At 48.8% G+C, this 17,321-nt stretch overlaps 6 protein-coding genes across 6 annotated transcripts; 2 read left to right on the forward strand and 4 right to left on the reverse strand.

Moving 5' to 3' along the window:
- Nucleotides 1-71: 71 nt before the first annotated feature.
- Aud_005419 (uncharacterized protein) lies at nt 72-3,596 on the reverse strand (the record flags this gene model as incomplete). Its single annotated transcript, XM_043290349.1, has 3 exons — nt 72-2,630; nt 2,691-3,099; nt 3,160-3,596. 3 exons carry the CDS (start codon nt 3,594-3,596, stop codon nt 72-74), a joined length of 3,405 nt encoding a protein of 1,134 aa, XP_043146284.1.
- Nucleotides 3,597-4,448: 852 nt separating this feature from the next.
- Nucleotides 4,449-5,024, reverse strand: Aud_005420 (uncharacterized protein; the record flags this gene model as incomplete). The annotated part of the gene is made up of 2 exons (XM_043290350.1): nt 4,449-4,845; nt 4,900-5,024. The coding sequence occupies 2 exons, from the start codon at nt 5,022-5,024 to the stop codon at nt 4,449-4,451; spliced, it is 522 nt and encodes a 173-aa protein (XP_043146285.1).
- An 878-nt stretch (nt 5,025-5,902) lies between these two features.
- Nucleotides 5,903-7,867, reverse strand: Aud_005421 (uncharacterized protein; the record flags this gene model as incomplete). Its single annotated transcript, XM_043290351.1, has 2 exons — nt 5,903-6,495; nt 7,291-7,867. 2 exons carry the CDS (start codon nt 7,865-7,867, stop codon nt 5,903-5,905), a joined length of 1,170 nt encoding a protein of 389 aa, XP_043146286.1.
- Nucleotides 7,868-9,879: 2,012 nt separating this feature from the next.
- On the forward strand, nt 9,880-10,765 carry Aud_005422 (SDR family NAD(P)-dependent oxidoreductase; the record flags this gene model as incomplete). Its single annotated transcript, XM_043290352.1, has 3 exons — nt 9,880-9,935; nt 10,010-10,440; nt 10,494-10,765. The coding sequence occupies 3 exons, from the start codon at nt 9,880-9,882 to the stop codon at nt 10,763-10,765; spliced, it is 759 nt and encodes a 252-aa protein (XP_043146287.1).
- A 3,492-nt stretch (nt 10,766-14,257) lies between these two features.
- On the forward strand, nt 14,258-16,180 carry Aud_005423 (uncharacterized protein; the record flags this gene model as incomplete). The annotated part of the gene is made up of 1 exon (XM_043290353.1): nt 14,258-16,180. The coding sequence occupies one exon, from the start codon at nt 14,258-14,260 to the stop codon at nt 16,178-16,180; it is 1,923 nt and encodes a 640-aa protein (XP_043146288.1).
- Nucleotides 16,181-16,237: 57 nt separating this feature from the next.
- Nucleotides 16,238-17,038, reverse strand: Aud_005424 (HpcH/HpaI aldolase family protein; the record flags this gene model as incomplete). The annotated part of the gene is made up of 1 exon (XM_043290354.1): nt 16,238-17,038. The coding sequence occupies one exon, from the start codon at nt 17,036-17,038 to the stop codon at nt 16,238-16,240; it is 801 nt and encodes a 266-aa protein (XP_043146289.1).
- Between the last annotated feature and the right edge of the window lie 283 nt (nt 17,039-17,321).

Here is a 17,321-nt window from a genome sequence, read left to right on the forward strand (position 1 = left end):
GGTGGTTCAGCCCCTGGGGAGTAGACGCTTGTGAAAATCCATCTCACGCCTCAACCTCATCGCATGCAGGATCAAGTGAATAAATCCTGATCAGAATAAACCTCCTTGGGCGGCCAGTAGTCCGGCCCGAGGCTCCATGGCACCAGAAAATCATCCCGGATCAAGGCTTCTTCCAGCTCCTGCACCGTAATACGTCTGGCATTTGGCAAGATCTGCCGAAGCCTGGACTCAAAGTCGGGGATCTCCAGCTTCCCGAGCAGGCAGCCGTCTGTCCCAAGTGCAATGGAGGTAAAGATATCGCCGGAAAGGGCGGTAAGAACAGCATTGCTATCTTCGGCGGTACAAGGGATGAGTACGTCCGTGGAACTGGCCCAAGCTCTCCGTTCCGACTCGTTCCTCTCGTAATAATCACTGTCGGAATCCCCCTCGATCTCAAGATCTTCCTCATCAGACTGCTCATCCTCGGAGTCTCCATATCCGCCATAAACATCCTGGGAATCCTCCTCGGCAGGTCTGTTCTCAGGGTGTATACCATCAGCTCTGGTATACTCGGGAACAAAGGCAAGCAGTCGTGAAAATGCCAATGTAGTCAAGCCTTCCACCACGGTCTTCAGTCTTTCAAATAACGCGGGGAAATCGAAATACGGGAAGAGTGACTGCTGGCTAGCTAGCAGCCGTACGAACAGGGTTAAAAGAAAGGACGTATTCACTTCAATGAGCAGCGTCCCTCCTCGCAAGAATTCTGGATAGCTGAAGGCGTGATATCTGAATATGTGTGACAACTCGGGGGCGAAGGCATCGAGTAAGATGACTCTCCGGTTGGAGGGATTATAGCCCCCTTCGAGAAGACTGATCATAAGATCCAGAGAGTTGTATCTTCCCGGCAAGTCGTCATCAAGCGACGCTTCCAGGAGAATCTCCAACGGATCGCCGGTGAGATAGAATGGAGGGACTAGGTCTCCAACCGATTCAACAAGTGATTGATGAAAGTTGATAGTCCTATGCCCGGCGTATCGGATGGGGGACGTGTTGCCAAGTGCGCGAAGGAAAGCAAGATCCTGGGCGGACGTGACTTGGCCCCACTTTACTGCATCAAACACAGATTCCAGGATATATGCCTGATAAATCGTCGAAATCCTCTTGCCGTGGGGAGCATCGCCAGCGAGCTGGGCAAATCCGGCTCGTGCCTGGGTAAAGAAACCCGCGCGGGCGACGGCGCCGATGAAATCCGGGTGCAGGTAGCAGGAATTATCAAAGACCCATTCCCCCATTGAATAGAGCGCTTGTGCTAGGCTCAACAGTTCGTCGGCACTTTCTGGAGATAAATTGTCGCGGCACGATCCAAAGAATATACTCGCAATTGTGAACTTGCGACCGAGGGGTTGGCAGAGGTTGAGGATACGGGGAGGGAGTGTCTGCGCCTTAGCCTCTATCTCCAGCCTGCAGCAGCCAAGTAATCCCCGCATGAGATTCAGACGGCGGGCTTCGCGTGGTGATGGGTCTGCGCGGCGTATGCGTTGACCCTCTGGCGTGTTCATGAGAAATTCCTGGGCGGACCGATGTATGAGCGTCACAGTCCCATCCGTAGTCACTTCCAGTAAGCCCGCACACCGGATCGGCAACCGCTCCGATATCATCTCGCATTCTCTGTCTAGTGCCTCCTCCCAGGATTCGATATCCTCTGTCACGACCGCGGCTGCCAGCCCCGGTTGCAGTGCTAGAGCCAATAGCAACGGACTCGCTGTTTGGGTGAGATTAAGGTCGCCTACACATTCCAACATGAGGTTGAAATACCGAGCGGCTGTTTCCAGATATACAGCCTCGCTGTCGTTGAGCCGCCGCCACATCTGTTGATAGAGCGTGTTGAGATCGTTGGGAAGCGAATTCAGACGCTGTTCTTCCAGCTCGGCCGGGCTGTCGTGGTTGTGGTGCCCTGTTTGAATGCTCTGTAGGGCCAAAGCAACCCATAGGAATACCCCGTCCGCCTTGGAACAGATGGTGGACACCAGGCGGCTAATGGTCTCTGCGTCGTCGACGTATAACCTTTGCAAAGTATCGTGGGCGTACTTTTCGATGTCAAGTCGGGTCAAATCCTGCGCCCGAAACTGGGGGTAGCTATGAAAGCGTCGTTGCAACGCAGGCTCTTGTCGGCTCGAGACGCAGACCTGCAGCCGCGGTAGAGAACACAATTGATCCAGAAGGCCGAACAGAGCCATGTAGTCGTCCATTTCATCAACACCGTCCAGGAAGATGCAAAAATGCTGTCCACAGGCCGGAACCACATCAACAAAAAGAGCAAGGAGTTCATTGGTGGACCAATCACCGGGAAATCTCTTCCGTCTTGAGGTTGGAACCTTCTCCAAGACGACCCGACAGATATCTGGCTTTGTGTCTAAAAGCTGGTAAATCAAAGAGCAAAGGAGCCCTTTCATATTTCGTTCAAGTGGCTTCCCTGCAGTCCATAGGAAATGGGACAAGACGATGGTGGTTCCGTTTGCATCATTAAGGATGGACTGGGTGCGCGGATTGACGACCAAAAACTTCATTAGGACGCTTTTTCCCGAGCCTGCTTTGCCATTGATCCAGAATAGGCGTTGTCTAGGGAATTGCAGCCATTCCACAAATCCATCCTACGTAAGAAAGTCAGCATGATAATCACATAAGTATGAAGTAAGCCGCTCTTCCTATACCTGGTTATTAGCATCACTATTGCTATGTTGAGGATGGAAGATCCAGGAAAAGGTATCGTCGTGATTAGCTATAATATGGTTCCGCCGAGCCTTCATTGTTTCATAATGCAAGCTTCCCAACAGCCTCTCATGCTCTTCTTTTTCAATCCGATGGTGTGTAAGCTCTTGTAAACGAGACAATATGTTGTCCTGGAGCTGGCTTCTACCGGAGGAAAGGCTGGTTTCAACCGACTGCTCGAGAGCTCCTAGCTTACTATCGATATGTGTCGTCATAGTTAGAAACCCTCTCTGAATGAGCTGGTCAAGAGTCGTCTGGTTGCGGGCACAGCATTCAATGAAGCCTTGTAATGCCCGGTCGAGACTGTTAAAATTTACTTGTTGTTCAAGAAGGAGTGCATCGTTCTGGCTGCTGTAGACTGTGTCAGTAAAGAATTTATCACGACAATGTCGGAAATGGGCGTGTAACTACCAGATGTGAGCTATGAGTCGACTCTCTAGAACCTGTTGACGATCATGCATCACCTTCTCCAGTCTCTCGACCTTCCTCCTTTTCCCACCCAGGGCGGCTTTGAGCCATCCACGGAAGGCGGCGGAATGCTTTCCCTTGGCTGCTGTGCCTGCGATGTTGTCTAGCTCGACCTTTAACTCCTCTGCGGTCTCTAGACTGCCTTTCGCAATGTCTAGCAGCTCCTTCTCGTCTTGAACAAGAGGTCTTCCCTTCTCCAACGAGTCCCTCAATCTCTCCAAGCCTCCCTTTATGTAATCGCTTGTCTGTGCGAGGTTAGGGTCCAGAGATCCGTATTTGTAGATAGCTTTGGCCAAATGGGCTCCATCTTGCACAAAACCAATCACCTGCATGACGTTGCACACAAGGCCAAAAACTGTGAGCGCTTCGGCGCCAGACATGGTATTATAGTATGGGACGAGGGGCGATACTAGTGAGAAGCTACATAACTACATTAAGAGGTTCAGCTTCTTGATCAGGCTGACCGTTATGTAAGCATGGATCTTAACTTGGTTAGTAACTTAACTAACCAATAGTAGGTGCAGATCGTCATGGCGTTTCGGAGACTTTTTTCAGATCATTGCGCTCAGCTCTGCTCTCCAATCGAAGTATTTTGGGATTCCTCTACAGGAGCTTTCAGTGGCGTAGAAGGATAAGAGGTCCGATTCGATTGGTGAAACATGATACAACCGTGTATACTCGCTTTCGTGCGACCACTCCAAAGAAGGACATGCCCCGAAGCTCCGATAACCTCCTGCGAGGCGATAAGTTCGTAGACCTGTAGAACATGGCTCCGAGCTCCATCGCATGGACACGAAACCTACGGACGTTCTCGAACAATATAAGATAAATCCTGTACAGAAGGCCCTATTTCCGGGTCGACTGAGAGGGGCCAACCACTCCCTGCGAAGAGCCCCGTCCAAGCTGTGGCGTTCAAGTGGCAGTCAACAAGAGCGGAAGTGCCCGAGAGCAAGGTTTTGAATGAGGTTGTTCAGAACAGCTAACTTGATGTGTTCTTGAACTTCGGCAGTGGACTCTCAAACACGGAGATAGTGCGTGGTTCTTCCGAGTCTGATCGGACATGGCTGTCTGGCGGTGTGAAACTGCGACCCTACGAGCCTTTCGAGTTGCTTCAGCTCCTTCTGACGTCGAATCTCCTCGTACAATGAGAAAGCAGGTAAATCCTCAAATACCGGGGAGATTGATTCCTAATAAAGCAAGGGTGTACTACTGTTGATCTTAACAAGTACTTCTCAAATCTCCCCGTCTAACCATTGTGTCAACGACATAGCAAATAGGCACGTATTGTCTTTATCTCCGAGTCTGGCGTCGACCTTGAACGTCCACATACCGCTCTTCAAAAACATAGTAGGAATCTGGAAATCTAGTAATACGTCGCTGCGGCCGCTGCTTGGTAGGTAATCAACCTGAGTGCCATTGGAGTCGCGAATGACGAAATGGGCTGCATCGTTGATGGAAATAGTTTTTAACGGTATTGTAAAGGACCTTGGTTCCATGTAGCTACCATCCGGGTAGAAACCAGAGCCGCTCACAGAGAGGGTTGCATCGACGAGGCCCTCATCAAGAAGTGCTAGCTCCTTTTTAGACTCAGGTAGATAGCGGCGCAGGTAGACAAAGAAGACGCGGTCGCTTCGGAATGTCAAAACGTTATCATTTAAGCGGCACATCAAGGAGGGATCTTACGCGACAATAGGCGTCGGGGCAACCTCAAGGAACTCAACCTTCAACAGCTGGTCTTCTTTTGGCACGGTGTCGTATATAGCATCACTGTGACCGGGGACCTTATCTTGTTTAAGCATGATGTCCATGCTAATAAGAGATTTTTGCTGCGCAGGGTTGGCGTTAACAAGGACGGCTAGTGCAGCGGCGCAAAGAGACAGGAAGTGTAGGAATGTTGATTTCATCATCTGGCAGTGGTGTGGATGGGATTTTGAGATGGCTCAACGTAATCGGTGAGCGAGTAGGCCACACAACTGAGCAGGCCACCTCACGCGTTTCTAAGCACTCTCAAGAGATCAAGGCAGTTCAAATATCAATTATGCCACCAAAATCATCTACGAAGTTATAAAATTCTGTAGATGGAAAATTCTTATTATATTAGCCCTTAAAAAGCAAGAAATTTGCACTATTTATGATGTAATCACCAAGGTCGCAAATATTCTGCTTTAACGTATCAGAGAGATACGAAAGTGACTGCAGCATTATGCCAGCGTGGACAGAAGATTGGAAATATGCTGGATCCTCCTTACTAAGGATTAGAAACTTTCGTGCAGATTCATGGATGAGGGAGACCTTGTCATGGCGAATAATGTGCAATGGGCTACACATCTGTACCCAAACGATTGGGTCATCGGCCTTGTCAGGAAATTCCAGCACAGATGGCAAGGCGACAACTCGAATGGATTCATAGACTACGGCCATTACATCCAGTAGCTGCGTGCAAACTAATAGGTCTTTGGGGGCCAGTGTGCCCGAGATTTTTTTCATCGCCAGTAGACCCGTTGGTCACGCTATGGGAATCTGATTTGACAGCGTGGCTGCAGAATCCGACCTGTTCTAGCAGCAGCTACAGCGATGCATGCCTTTATGGTAGCTTGGAAAAGCGATCAACTCCTTACGGAATTTTCAGTGGTCATCCGACACGAGGTTTGGCCATGAGTGGTCAGTACGCCTTATTTGAGAAGCGTCAGGACCAGTTGATTCTGTTTCGAGCAATTCCATTATTATCATCCTGACTGATATCATCTTTGCCTACCGGTCCAGTTCTATCGCGGCCAAAGTCTCTAGAGAAATCAAAGTATGGGACAAAATCATTGGGGCCCAATACACCTACCTGGCCACCTCTCAGATGATGCCGTTCCTGATGGACCAGTGGGATATCTCTTGCATACATCTGGGTGAGCTCGCTTGGCATCTCATTGAAACAACGGGAAGGCTCATAAGAAGTCATGGACCGGAGCTCCTTGCAGGCAAATTGGGCCCACAGGTACGTTCCCTCCGATAGCCGTTCCAGGTCCGTGAGCAAGCGGAGTCGACTCAATGCGGTAAGCTTGGGAATTGAAAGCCCAAATACCTGCCATGCAAGGTAGGGGTCAACTGCCTTAGACACTTGAGAATCACACCGCTGCAGGGCTAGAGTGATCATAGGCTGTACTTTGCTCACTAGTCGTTCGATTTCGGCGTCAGTTCGACTCGAAACAATCCACTTCACATATGGAGACTGGTCGAGAGTCTGCTGAATGAGGTGCTTAAGTTCTTGGATGCCTTTCCGACACTCGTCTAGACCATCGATTAGAATGTATGTTGATCTGTGTGGTATCATGCTGAGGATAAACCGAAATATATCGCCGAGGAAGAATATTTGAGCGCTGTTGGCGTACGAGCCGCCGTGCGTATACCTCTTTTTTACCTGGGCTCTAATATATGGATGCTCGAAAAGTAGGGTGTAAATAATCCCTTTCACAATGGGAGTAGAACTGTCCACCACACCATTTTGGCAGAAGAAATACACCAGGTGACCTGAAAGTACAGTCTTCGACAATTCTTCAATTAGGCCAAGTAGATGCATAGTTTTTCCTGTCCCCGGATTGCTGTGGATCCAGAGCAAGCGGCCTTGCTCTCGCGCCATCCACGCTTCATAATCAGGGTGTTTTAGCATCCACTCCTATGATGCTCTCAGTAATCCTCCGCTTTGCTGGTGAATTCTGTCCCTTGCGTGTCGAGGGTTGAATCTTGCAAAATCCTCAAACCAGTTTCTTCGGGGGATAGGTTCAGCACTGTTTTGCGGGATAGATTCCAGCAGTCCTTTTGTATAAGCTGCTGCAACAACTGCAGCGTATGGTTGCCAGTCATCGTTTTTGTGAGAGTCGGCGTAATCACAAATTCCCTTGACCACAAGACAACCGAAATTGTCCATTAGGCCTGCTGCTTCCATTTCAATGCAGATGGTACCTTCTTGATCGCGTAGTCGATCTCTTGTCCTTGAGTCCTTGAGTAATATGTCCCCCGATGCAATCAATCCGTATATATATATATATATATATATTTTCTGCTCTCTTTGGTTGTGGAACCAACTTGCGCGAGTCGCATCTTTCACAGGAATTCGCTTGAGGGTAATGGTGGTAGTCTGCCCGAAAGATCTATCGTGATTGCGACTTGGCGCTACCAACCGACCGTTCATTTCCTTTCTCTTGCCACTGGTTTCGGAGAGAATGCGTGCTATGGGGTCTCCATTTATGCTAGCAAGAGCCCGATATGTTGAAAGCGCAGTGAGGTGATCCTGTGGTGGCTTGTTCATACTACCGCTCCGTTGAAACCCAGTATGAAACTGTTTCCCGAAGTCATACTGCACAACTCCTGGCGAAGTACTAGTGGGCATGCTTACGATGACGTCTCCGAGTCGAATATCCGCGGACTCGCTGGGGATCCCAGCTCCGATTCCCACCATGAATCGATATTGAAGATTTCGGAACGTTCTAGACATCTGAGCCGCGACATTTGCAGCGGAGACTTTACCGTATATACCACTAGGGAGGCAAGCAATGACAATGTTATGTTGAGCAATTTCCCCGTATATGTATGAGTTGTTATCATTTCGGGGCGGGGGCAGTGTATCGTGTGTCTTGTCGAACATGATCTTCGAAGCTGCCATCTCCAGAACAAGGTGCATATCCACCCGACTGTGTAGTCATCGTAGTGGCTCATCGTGAGTTTGACCAGTGCAACTGGACTGTGCGTAGCAGAGAAGATGATGATTGATACCCTCAGAGGCAAGCGACCAAAGAACAAACGGAGCGGCATGGGAGCAGCAATATGTGAGTATCCAATGCGCCTTGGAGTTGACGAAGGAAAGAATTACTGGATATTTGTAAAACAAGCAAGGAAAGTGTCCATGTCATGGTTTCGATCACCGGGCCATAGAGCTGGCGTTTGTGATACCAGCGGCTATTGTTTGGATAGACTTCTCCCCCGACACACTCATAATTCTCAGCCAGCATTGCACCAGAACTGAAACATTGTGCAGTCTCATAAATAGGTATAGTTGATGGTTTGATTGGCTCTAGGAGGATTTACGCGCCCTACATTCAGACTGATGGACGCGAGTGATCGGCGCTAATCTGCCAGCGCATAACTACTAGGTATCTACTAATTCTGGTCACATAAAAGATTATATAGGGGCCTGTATCCGCACCAAAACTTATATATTATATTTTAGAAAATAACATCTATATTACTATACATACTCCTATAAATCTGGATATTAGAATAAAAGTGATACTTTTATTACTCAGATATTTATAAGTTATATCTTTTTTCTCCTCTTTAAAAGCGTTTATCAGTGGTAATAATCCAGAGCTCTCGAGTAATTGTCAGCTGCATTATAAAGGTGTAGTGCTGAGCATTTCATAACCAACTGTGACAGACCTTAAGCATATATAGTTAGACGTTACCAGAAGCCTTCAGTCGATAGTTGCATTCTATGTGTGCCCATCAGGATGCCTAATTTAGTATTTAAGGAACCTCCAAGCTTCAGTTTCTGTATCTATAAGGTACAAAGTTCAGAGTTATTAATACCAAATACTATTCTTACTGCTCCATTAATTGATTCCCCCTGTTTTCCCTTTTCCTATTATAGAAAGTATTAGATGGAAGTAGGCAAAGCCCTCACTATATATCCTAAGCTTAGAGGAATTACGGTACTGGCCTAAAATTTATAAACTCTTACTCTCTCCTGGGTGATATGCTCACTATGTTGTCACCCACCTCAGCTGCAAACCACCCAGGACTTAGTGTCTGTAACCCCTAAAAGCAGGCAACACACTCAGGCACTTTGTACTTCTGACCTCGTTGGCAATAGTGGTTTAAGTACGGCTGAGCAGACGGGAAGCCCTGTTCTCCAAACCCTCTGCTCGTATGTGCTAGGTTTGAGTTAAGGCAGCCTTATAGAATGCATTTAAATATGATCACACAGAGCTATACAGTTCCAGCAGTAATGGGCCTCAGGGCTAATGCGCAAGGACATGATCCAGCTAACCTTTATTATCTCCCAACAAGTGTAACTGTACTCTTTCTAGTCACGAAGGCACAATAGCAAGAAATTTCAAGGCAAGAAAGACACATTGTTAGGTGTTATACAACGCTAATTAATTCTAAAATGCTCGTTGCTCACCAATAACGTATCAAAACAAAGAGAGGCTAGCTCAGATGTGAAATTAAACTAATCTGGATGGCAGTTCCTTAGGTAGAGCCGGATGAAAATAGGAACTAGTGATTAGGAAACAATGCACGAATGCTAGGCGCAATAACAGGTCACCACCCACATTGCGAGTGGGTACCCGGTGGCGATCGAGCCTGTAGTATCTCCATCACGCACGATTGTTATCGCATGTTTTGCGATAAAAGTGCGAACGCGGCCAGTGGTTTCTACTGATAATAGATTCATTAGCAGACCAAAAGCTTGAACTTAACACAAGAGGAGCACGATAAAGTGTTGTTCTTAGGGTTTGGGAGGAGCTCCGCCCGTTAGGTTCTTATCGACCGCTCAGTTCCCGAAGAGGTCATATTGGCAGCAAGGGTATACTTCATGACTCTTTGGATGTTCATCCTTGCATATCAGACATTGCACTTGACTGGAATCCTCTTCCTGCATATTCACTGTCAGCAATGTCTCTCAGTGAAATCCGGGGCCGGCTCGCTCTTGTTACTGGTGCATCAGGAGGGTGTGTGGAATCGAATCACTATTTCTTTATACTATCTTTGCAGTGAAATAGACTAAAGGACTTAATAATACTAGAATCGGCGCCGCGTGTACTGAGCAGCTGGCACAACATGGAGTCCACCTCGCTCTGACCTACTCAACCAACCAGACCGCGATGAACGAACTCATAGCATCTCTACAATCCCGATACGGGGACCAGCAGCTTCGCATCTCTACGCACCAAGTCGATGTTGGATGTCCAGATCAGATCGAAGCGATGTTCGAGCAGATCGATGCCTACCACGGCCACCGACCGGACATTCTGATCTCGAATGCCGGATACGGGAAACGCATTACTCAAGTTTGGGATATTGGTCTGGAGGAATTCGACAAGATGATGAACATCAACCTTCGTGCTTCGTTCATTCTCGTAAAAGGCGTTGTCGAGCGCATGAAGAGCGAGCGATGGGGTCGCATCGTGTTCATCTCATCAATTGCTGCATACGGGGGAGGAATCAATGGATGTCGTGGGTATGCTCGTTTTCTTATTCTTGCCGTGGATTAACGCTCCTTTTGCCAGACTACGCGGCTTCCAAGGCCGGATTGACTGGGATGATGAAGAACCTAGCTACTCGACTGGCTGAGTATAATATCAGCGTGAATGATGTTGCTCCTGCAATGATTGGGAATACTGGGATGATTGCCAATGCTGCAGCTGTTCCGAAGGCAGTAGCAGGTATTCCTTTGGGTCGGCTGGGGACGCCGGAAGAGACAGCAAATGTCGTGAGTATGTTGGTGAGGACAGGATACATGACGGGCCAGAGTTTACTGCTTGCTGGAGGGTTAAAATGAGCAGTTGATGCCGAGAATTTGGAAAAGAAAAGAGACAGAAAAGCTCATTTGTTAGAGATGCATCACATAAGCTCGGTAAATTTTATCAAGCTCGAATGACAACGTAAATTTGTAAGCGATAAAGTCATGGCCCAAAGTGTTCGAACAGTAGCAGGAGACCCGACAGAATACAGGACCACGAGCAATTTCCCTGGAATGAGTCTCTTATCAAGTCCCACGGCAAAGAGTAGACACCCTGGCTCTTGCTAGTCGTCTATATGTACTTCCATTGGCAATCGTCATCGGCGGCGCATTTAAGCGCGAAAGTGGAACCAGCATCGCGGAGTATTTGCAGTACTTCCACGAATCTTAACCCGAGCTACAGCTACAATCCTATCCTGAATGCTAGTGCCAACATGGTCACATGCTTCAAACATGGATGATCTCATATCATGAGCCTCAGAAGCGGGACGCTAACGCAGCGTCGCTGCTACTACTACTTGCTCACTTTAATAATCAAGATATCTGGTTTGAATTGGTACAGAGTGGCTGTAATAGATCAGATGTCCCAGTGTGACTCAAAAGGGCTGCAACGAGCCGGCTTGCGTTTCGAATTGGTGTGAGGACTCTTATCGAGTTCTCCCTTCATGAGATTAAGCGACAGGACGGAAGCTATACAATGCATCCAGTGGTACAGGACACTGGCCTTCAAGTTGCTACCGCTGACAAGAATGTGAATTCGCACCAGCTCGATGAACTTACACTGGTATGTGTCGGGTACACCTTCCCTAGTTCAAGTGTCAGAAATTATTCTGAGCTTCCGCAACGACTTATTCCACACGAGAATTATATATGTCATGGAGATGGTCAGGCGATAGTATTGCGCTATGGGGAGAATTCCATGGTTTAGGAGGCCTCTATGACGATCAGGGGAAGCTGAAGGAGACTGAGGAGATGTGACAGCGAGCAATGGCAGGTAAGGAGAATGCTTTAGGCCCTGATCATACCTCCACTCTTGATACAGTCAACAACCTTGGGAGTCTCTACGCTGACCAGGGGAAGCTAAAGGAGGCAGAGGAGATGTACCAGCGAGCACTGGCAGGCAGGGAAAATCTCTAGGTCCTGATCATACGTCCACCTGGTTCCCCTAAGCGTCGTTAAAGCGATGTTCTGGACAAGCTTTCGCAGACCATAAATGTCTCCACCATATTTTCTCTCCCCTTTCCGCCATCAGAGGCTCGATCTCAATGCCAAGCCAGCCCACAGAGCCGTCAGGGCTGATCAGAAATTTCAGGAAGGTACATGTCGCTGATGATTGCATCACCTCTGTTTCCATTAGATCAGAAACCGAAACATCAAGAAAGACAACAACGGGGAACTGAAAAGAGAGATTTTTCCGCATACCTTGCAACCCAGTCAAACCGATTCTCAGGAGGAACACCCAATTCTTCATCGATCAAATGATAAGCAAGTACATTTGCGGCCGCATTGATTTCATTCATATTGTTACCTAGCAACACAAGTCCGAATTTTCGTTGTGGGAGGAACATGACGCTTGCACCATATCCGAACTGGAATCCTTCATGGAACAATATCAATTCGCCGTTGTAGACATGCGACATCCATCCCAGTCTATAGAGTGTGGGGGATTGGAACGGCGATAGAGTGGCCACCAAACACCTTGTCGTAGGCTGCTTGAGAAAAAGGATCCCCGCGGTTTAGCATGGTCGAAATCCATTTCGCGTAATCTGATACAGATGACAATATATTTCCTGGGCCTCGAAGGGTGTCTACGAAAAACTCGATTAGTGGAAATTATATCACCGTCCAAGCCCACTAAGAAACCTTGGGAAATGTCCCGGTTCGCCTTTCGTGCCTCAGAGAGGGAAAGGTAAGTCTCGGTCATATTCAGAGGTAACCAAATATTTTCTGTCAAAAAAGCTTCCAAGGACTTGTTCGTTACGGTCTCGTTGAGAGAAGAAGCCACACTGTACATAAGGTTGCAATATTGCCATTCTTGAAGCGTTATGTTAGCAAACCAAACCCAGTCGTGGCGTGGCAGGCCAGAACGATGAGAGAGTATGTCAACGATCGTCATCTGTGATGTAGCCCAAGGATCTTTGAGTTTAAAGTCTGCTGGCAGAACAGTATGGACCAGTGTATTCCAATTAATGGCTGGGAAATTAATGTCATCGTCGATGAGAAGAGAGATAGCTGCCGAAGTGAAGGCCTTAGTCGTGCTTCTCGTGAAAAACAGAGTGTGCTCTGTCACCGGTTGGAACGTGAGAGTATCTGAGATACCATAACCCTTTGTGATCGGGTTGTCAACTTAAACCCAAATGCAGCACTAACTTTCGAGAAGCGGGGTCGCTGACTTCCGAGAATATTTCACCGAGAGAGACTGCAACGGCAAGACCAGGAATGTCGAAGTGTCCAAGCACCCATTCGACCTTCTTATCGAAGCCTGCATTGAAGGATGAAATGTACTGGTTTCCTTGTTCTTTTAGGGACTTTTGAAAGGTTGCAGAGGCACCTAGGGCAAAGAAAGGAAAGACGAAAGTGGATGCTAGACGCATTTCGGTAGAAGTAATTGAGTGAAGGAATAAGACCTGAAACTTGCTTTATACAATTAGCTGCCCACAGCTCTTTCTAATGGGATAATAGGCATTAGCAATAATTTATGTAGCTTTAGGCAGTGAGCTGCTACGCCCCCTGCCATTCTGCACTTTACTAATAATTCTGCTGTAATATAAATCCCTCCGCAATCACTCACACTCATGGTACTTTAGAGCACAACGCCAAAAAAGCGAATAAAACTGATAGTCATTGTAATAAAAGCAGAATAATATTAACTCAACAATACTCCTTTCCATATACTCCAATTCCACCCAAAATTATGTGGGTCATTGTGCATATTCCGTTGCGAGAATTGCTCCCGTTTGCTCTGAGGATATTCGTAGTAATTCGGTCAAACCCATTATCCAGTGACAGAAATTTGTTTCTCGGTGGGTAAACACATCCCAACAAGAGTCCCATGAAAAGCTATATCCTCTACTAGCATCACCCTTGGAGGGGATATGGGCTTTGTCCTTCTGTCGCATTGGAGATGTGGGGACTTCTCTGGTGTCTTTGTGACGATCACCAATGGTCAGAGATAAGATAGGGGAGACATCGGTGAACTGCCGAGAGTGCATCGGAACTACGATAAGGGACAGAACAGACATAAAAGACAGAGCTGTTAGATAAGATACAGGACTTTCATTATCTCTTCAAAGAGAAATGCATATTTCACCAGAGCAACTGATTGTTCTCCTTTTTGGGAACTTACCTGCCATAGTACCTACCCAAGGGCTCGCTGAGTGACTGATCGCCACCACACATCCGCTCGTGGTGCAATATATTGCAGGGGTGGAGAACGTCCAGTAGAGGCTAGGAAACTCTAGCTGGCTCGTGGCCAGATAAATAGATGCTCTTCCCCGCATTTTCCAAACTCTATTGTCAAGCACTTCCATCATGTCCGTCTCTCATTCCCCAAGAACACTACCGCCGTATCAGCCCTTCCAATGTGCCGTCTGTCATAGTCGGTTTACCCGGCACGAGAATCTAAAGCGACATGCAGCCCTGCATTCTCGGTCTCCGGGCCAGGCCTTGCTTCCCTGTGACTATTGCAAGACGACGTTCTCTCGGCCTGATCTACGCCATCGCCATATTAAGAGGAAACACCCGGAGCATGAGCTGAGACGATCTACAAAACATGCGAGACATTTACGTGATCATCGTGCCAATGACAACAGCAATAACAGGGAGAAAACAGGTTCTTCTGCAAATAGGCCTGCAATCAACGACGCGACTGGTCCTGGAGAGATTGTGCCAGATGTACCCGAGCTTGATTGGGACATCCTGCTCGGCGCATCGTTGCTGGCGCCTGCGCTTCGAAATCAGAAAACCGATTTCCCGTCGCCTTTATCCAACGTGAATCCGACAAGCTTCCTCTTTGATGCGGATCTGGCCGATGAACCACTACCACATGATCTGACCCGAGTAGAGGACAATTGGTCCCCCTCAACTGTACAAATAACACAGGGATGCCACCTCTTCTTCACTCACGTTTCATATTTCATCCCTTTCCTTCACAAACCCACTTTCAAGGCAACACGACAGCCCCCCCACCTGATACTCAGCATTCTGTGTCTGGCCTATCAGCACGGAGAGGATCCTGAATGCAGCAACCAGCTGGGGTCCGGCGCGATATTGTCCACCCGCTGCTTCAACCAAGCTCGTTCTATTATCGCTTTCGACGACAATGTGCTGAATGATCCAACACAAAGCCTTGCAATAGTTCAGTCATATCTTCTACTTCAAATCTGCGCGATGATGTATATGTGCGGCGATCACTCCGCCTATGGTTTGAAAATGCATTCCAATATGATCTCTCTCGCTCGATCAGCAGGACTCATGCAACCCTTCTCTGCCTTATCACTTGCCACCGAAGACCTCGATTCCTTATGGCACGAATTTATCCGGGGCGAGACCCGCAAACGAACCCTTTTCACCGTCCACCAGATCGACGCCCTCTGGTATCAATTGCTCTCTATCCCGCGGTCAATCTCCCACCTAGAAATCAAACACGACCTTCCCTGCCCCGAGGACCACTGGACTGCGTCATCAAGCGCGGAATGGGCGCATCGCCAGCTTATATCGCGATACCATCCAGGAAGCTCGCTCCAGTACGCCGACGCTGTCAGGCGGTTCCTCTCCCCGGACGGAGACCTCGCTTCCATCCCGCGCTTCGATCCCTTCGGCGCTATCAACATCGCCCACTTCCTTATCTCGAGTGCACGCGAAATCTCCGGCTGGTCAACCATGACGGGGATGCTGAGCATGGACCGATTTGGAGCGTTGCGGAACTCCCTCATGGCACTATCTCCTTTTCTTTGTCAGCGGGGTCATGAGGATGAACCCACCGCGACAACGACATCTACAACCCCAGCTGCTGCCTCCTACGCTGCAATCTGGGAAAGCGCCATGCTCGAGCTACAAATGTGGTCTCCACTGCACACAGGCGGTGTGGTCGGAGCCAGCATCGATGCTTGGTTGAGTCAGTCGACGCAGATGGCGCTTTCATCTTGCGAGGTTCTATGTGAAGCCGATACTGCGCAGGCGATTCAGCCACATGTTGACTGGTTCCTGAGGTACCTTGATACGATGCCGGCACCGGAATCTGAGGCACCGTGGATCACACTGCATGCGTACAGGGCGTTTCTGATTGCCTGGCAGTTGGTGAGAAACGGGGTACCTGGGGCAATGCAGGTTGTTGGAGTCGAAGATGGGCATGCGCAGGGTGCATTGGAATGGGCGAGGAAGGTCTTTCGGGGGAAAGAGAGATGGCAGATTGGAAGGCTGATTGCCGGCTGCTTGGATGGATTAAGGAAATAATCCAAGTCGTATGTACTTTTATGTGACTATTCGGGTACATGAACTCTATTCCAATTCTCATGACCTCGCAATATCAAACTCCGCCATGTACCAGTTCTGAATAGCCTTTGTATCTCCCGTAATGGCAACAGTATCATACCGCTTCCTTGCGTCCCTCGCCAGCGCCCCGTTGTTCACCATCCTCCCAACCCACTTCCCATACTTCCTCCCCGCCGCGATAATCTTCTCGACGGCAGCCAAAAACTCTGGCTCGTCGCCGCGCGCAGGGACATAGCCCAGAAGCGATTGCGCCAGGTCATTGGGACCAATAAAGACCATATCCACGCCAGGCACAGCACAAATCTCATCAACGTTCTCGACTCCCGCTCTTGTCTCGATCTGAATCACTGTAAGGATCGTCTCGTTCGCAGAAACCATATATTCTGGCGTGGTCAACCCGTGCCCGATAGCCGGGAATGCCGAGCCCTGGCCACGCACGCCCTGCGGGGGAAACTTCGACGAGGCAACGACCTGTCTCGCTTCGTCCGCAGTGTTGATCTGAGGCACCATGATCCCGTGGGCACCAGTGTCGAGAGCGCGCTTGACGATGTCATGCGCTGGGCCGCGGATACGGATGATCGGGGAGACGCCGAGGGAGGAGATGGCCGCGACGGCGTTGTGCATTGCGTCGTCGCTGATGTGGCCATGTTCGCAGTCAATGATGATGCCGTCCACGCCGGTTAGGGCGATTATTTGCGCCATGCGTACGGAGGGGATGGCCATGAATGTCATGAGCGGGTATTCGCCAGCTTTGAGTTTGTTGAGCAGCCGGAGGCGGGGGTTGGCGATGGTGGTCGTGTGGGCGGTTAGATAGGTCATTGTGTCGTTGTTTGTTATTCGGGATAGGTTGAAAGAATTTCCATTATTGTTAGTACTAGTGAGGAATGCCTTTAAGTATAGATTTTCAGGACTTTGCTCTCTAAGTGGTGTCAGTGTACTGCATACTCCGTCATACTCCAGCCATCACCGCATGGAGCACAGCGAAAGCTTATCGGGAGGAGCTCCGCACTACTTTTAAGGCCGGCTCCCCCGCCGCACTGAAGAACGCCGGGGCTCCTCCCTTGATCTTTTGGCTCTCACTGCGGTCTTAGTGGAAAGCAAA

Source organism: Aspergillus udagawae (assembly GCF_001078395.1).
Source record: "Aspergillus udagawae IFM 46973 DNA, scaffold_4, whole genome shotgun sequence".
Taxonomy (NCBI): domain Eukaryota; kingdom Fungi; phylum Ascomycota; class Eurotiomycetes; order Eurotiales; family Aspergillaceae; genus Aspergillus; species Aspergillus udagawae.